Below are 2,054 nucleotides of genomic sequence, written 5' to 3' on the forward strand. Positions count from 1 at the left end.
AGCAGGAGGAGCTCAGTGAGGAGGTTTCTTGGGGGAGGTGGCATTCGAGCTGGGCCTTGAGGGTCTGGCCATCCTGGAGTTGATGCTGGGTATGGCTGCCTTGTGGGAAGAATCAAGAAGAGCACAGAGCCAGGCAGGGCTGGGCAACATTGGGGCTCACACCTGGCTGGTATGTGTGGCTGTCAGGAGGGAGAATGTGGGGCAGAAGGCTAGGGGTTAGTCAGGACCAGCAGGGCCAGCTTACACTTTGTCCTGAGAGGGGGAGCCATTTGGGGGTTTCAGTCAAGAGAGGATGTGATCACATTTGCTTTTCACAGAGGTCCCTCTGGAGGCCCCAGGGAGGATAGAGTGGAAGGACCACTGGAGCGCAGTCTTGAGGTCAGCCAGGAGCTGGTGTAAAGGTGCAGGAAGCGATGCAGAGAGCTGGCCAGGGCGATGCCAGGGAAGGGGCTGAGGGGTGCTTTGTGAGCAATTCTGTGGTGGCATCAGTGGGACTTGGTGCTGCCTTTCTGGGATGAATATTCCAGACTCAGCCCTGTGCCCCACCTGTCCGCACTGTAGGCCTACGAAGGCCTCACCTACTAACCTGAAGATCCCAGGCCTCCCTCACCTGGACGTGCAACTCCTACCCCACACTTTCCTGGCAGCCTCCTTCACCTCCTTGTTCCTCAGGCTGTAGATGACAGGGTTCAGCATGGGTGTGACCACGGCATAGAGGACTGTGAAGGCCTCATCAGAGATGCGGGTCTCTTTGCTCTTGGGTTTCATGTACATGAATATGATGGTGCCATAGAAAAGCATCACCACAGCCAGGTGTGCCGAGCAGGTGGAGAAGGCTTTGCGGCGCCCAGCAGCTGAGGGCACTCTCAGGATGGTGGCCAGGATAAGTGTGTAGGACAGGCAGATGAATGCCAGGGGTATAGGCAGCAGCAGGATGGCCCCCACCAGCAGGAAGGCTTCACTGACTGACGTGTCACTGCATGCCAGCTTCAGCACGGCCAGGATCTCACAGGTGAAGTGACTGACCACATGGTGACCGCAGAAGGGCAGCCTCATGGCAATGACTGTCTCTGTCACTGACTTGACGAGACAGAGGACCCAGGCAGTTGACGCCAGCAACAAGCAGAGCCGGGAGCTCATGAGCACGGGGTACCTGAGTGGCTGGCAAATGGCCAGGTAGCGATCATAGGCCATGATGGCAAGAAGTAGACACTCCGTGGAGCCTGTGGCTAGGCTCAGACACATCTGGATTGCGCAGCCAATAAAGGAGATGGTCTTCTGGGCTGACAGGAGGTGGACCAGCATCAGAGGCACAAAGGTAGACGTATAGCAGATGTCCAGGATGGAGAGATTTCCCAGGAAGAAGTACATGGGCGTGTGCAGGCGGACGTCCAGGATGCTCACTGCCACGATGGCTGTGTTCCCCAGCAGGGTCACCAAGTACATGGTTGAGCACAGGGGGAGGAGCAGGTGTTCCAGGGCTGGGTAGCCAGAAAATCCTTTCAGAAAGAACTCTGAGATCTCTGTCCTATTGACCAGCTCCATATTGCTGTGCTCAAGGGGGCATGAGGGTGCAGGGTGCTGGAGAGCCCACAGAGCCTCTTTTGGGTGGGAGTATGTTGCTAGGGCCTTTTCCAGTTCTTACATACAGTCTGTCCTTGAGTTTGGGCAATCTGTGCACCTCTAGGCTGCGGTTCATCCATGTGAAAAGTGAGCAATGATTGTCTCAGTCACTGACTTGACGAGACAGAGGACCCAGGCAGTTGCCGCCAGCAACAAGCAGAGCTGGGGGCTCATGAGCACGGGTACCTGAGTGGCCGGCAAATGGCCAGGTAGCGATCTGAACCAGCATTTCCCTGAGAGAGTGTTAATGGAAATGTTAGTAGGCAGTCTGAAAAATTAATTTGAGACAACACTAAATTAATTGAAAGTAAATAAAGCCCTTTACTGCAGGACTTTTTATATGCCAATGTGATTTGTGACCTTCCAAAAGTAGTATAGGGCATGTAATTCCCAAACTTACTTGACCGTGGGTCCTCTTTTTACATTAATCC

The 2,054-nt window shown here is 54.5% G+C and overlaps 1 protein-coding gene across 1 annotated transcript; it reads right to left on the bottom strand.

Moving 5' to 3' along the window:
* Positions 1-221: 221 nt before the first annotated feature.
* LOC103667095 (olfactory receptor 13J1) lies at positions 222-1,551 on the bottom strand. The gene has a single exon (XM_008695203.2). The coding sequence runs from the start codon at positions 1,543-1,545 to the stop codon at positions 607-609; it is 939 nt and encodes a 312-aa protein (XP_008693425.1). The 5' UTR covers positions 1,546-1,551; the 3' UTR covers positions 222-606.
* Positions 1,552-2,054: the final 503 nt, after the last annotated feature.

Source organism: Ursus maritimus, unplaced genomic scaffold (genome assembly GCF_017311325.1).
Source record: "Ursus maritimus isolate PB19 unplaced genomic scaffold, ASM1731132v1 scaffold_17, whole genome shotgun sequence".
Taxonomy (NCBI): Eukaryota; Metazoa; Chordata; class Mammalia; order Carnivora; family Ursidae; genus Ursus; species Ursus maritimus.

Bases quoted from the DNA above. Each gene is read 5' to 3' on its own strand.
- LOC103667095 (XM_008695203.2), bottom strand. From the start codon at position 1,545: ATGGAGCTGGTCAATAGGACAGAGATCTCAGAGTTCTTTCTGAAAGGA.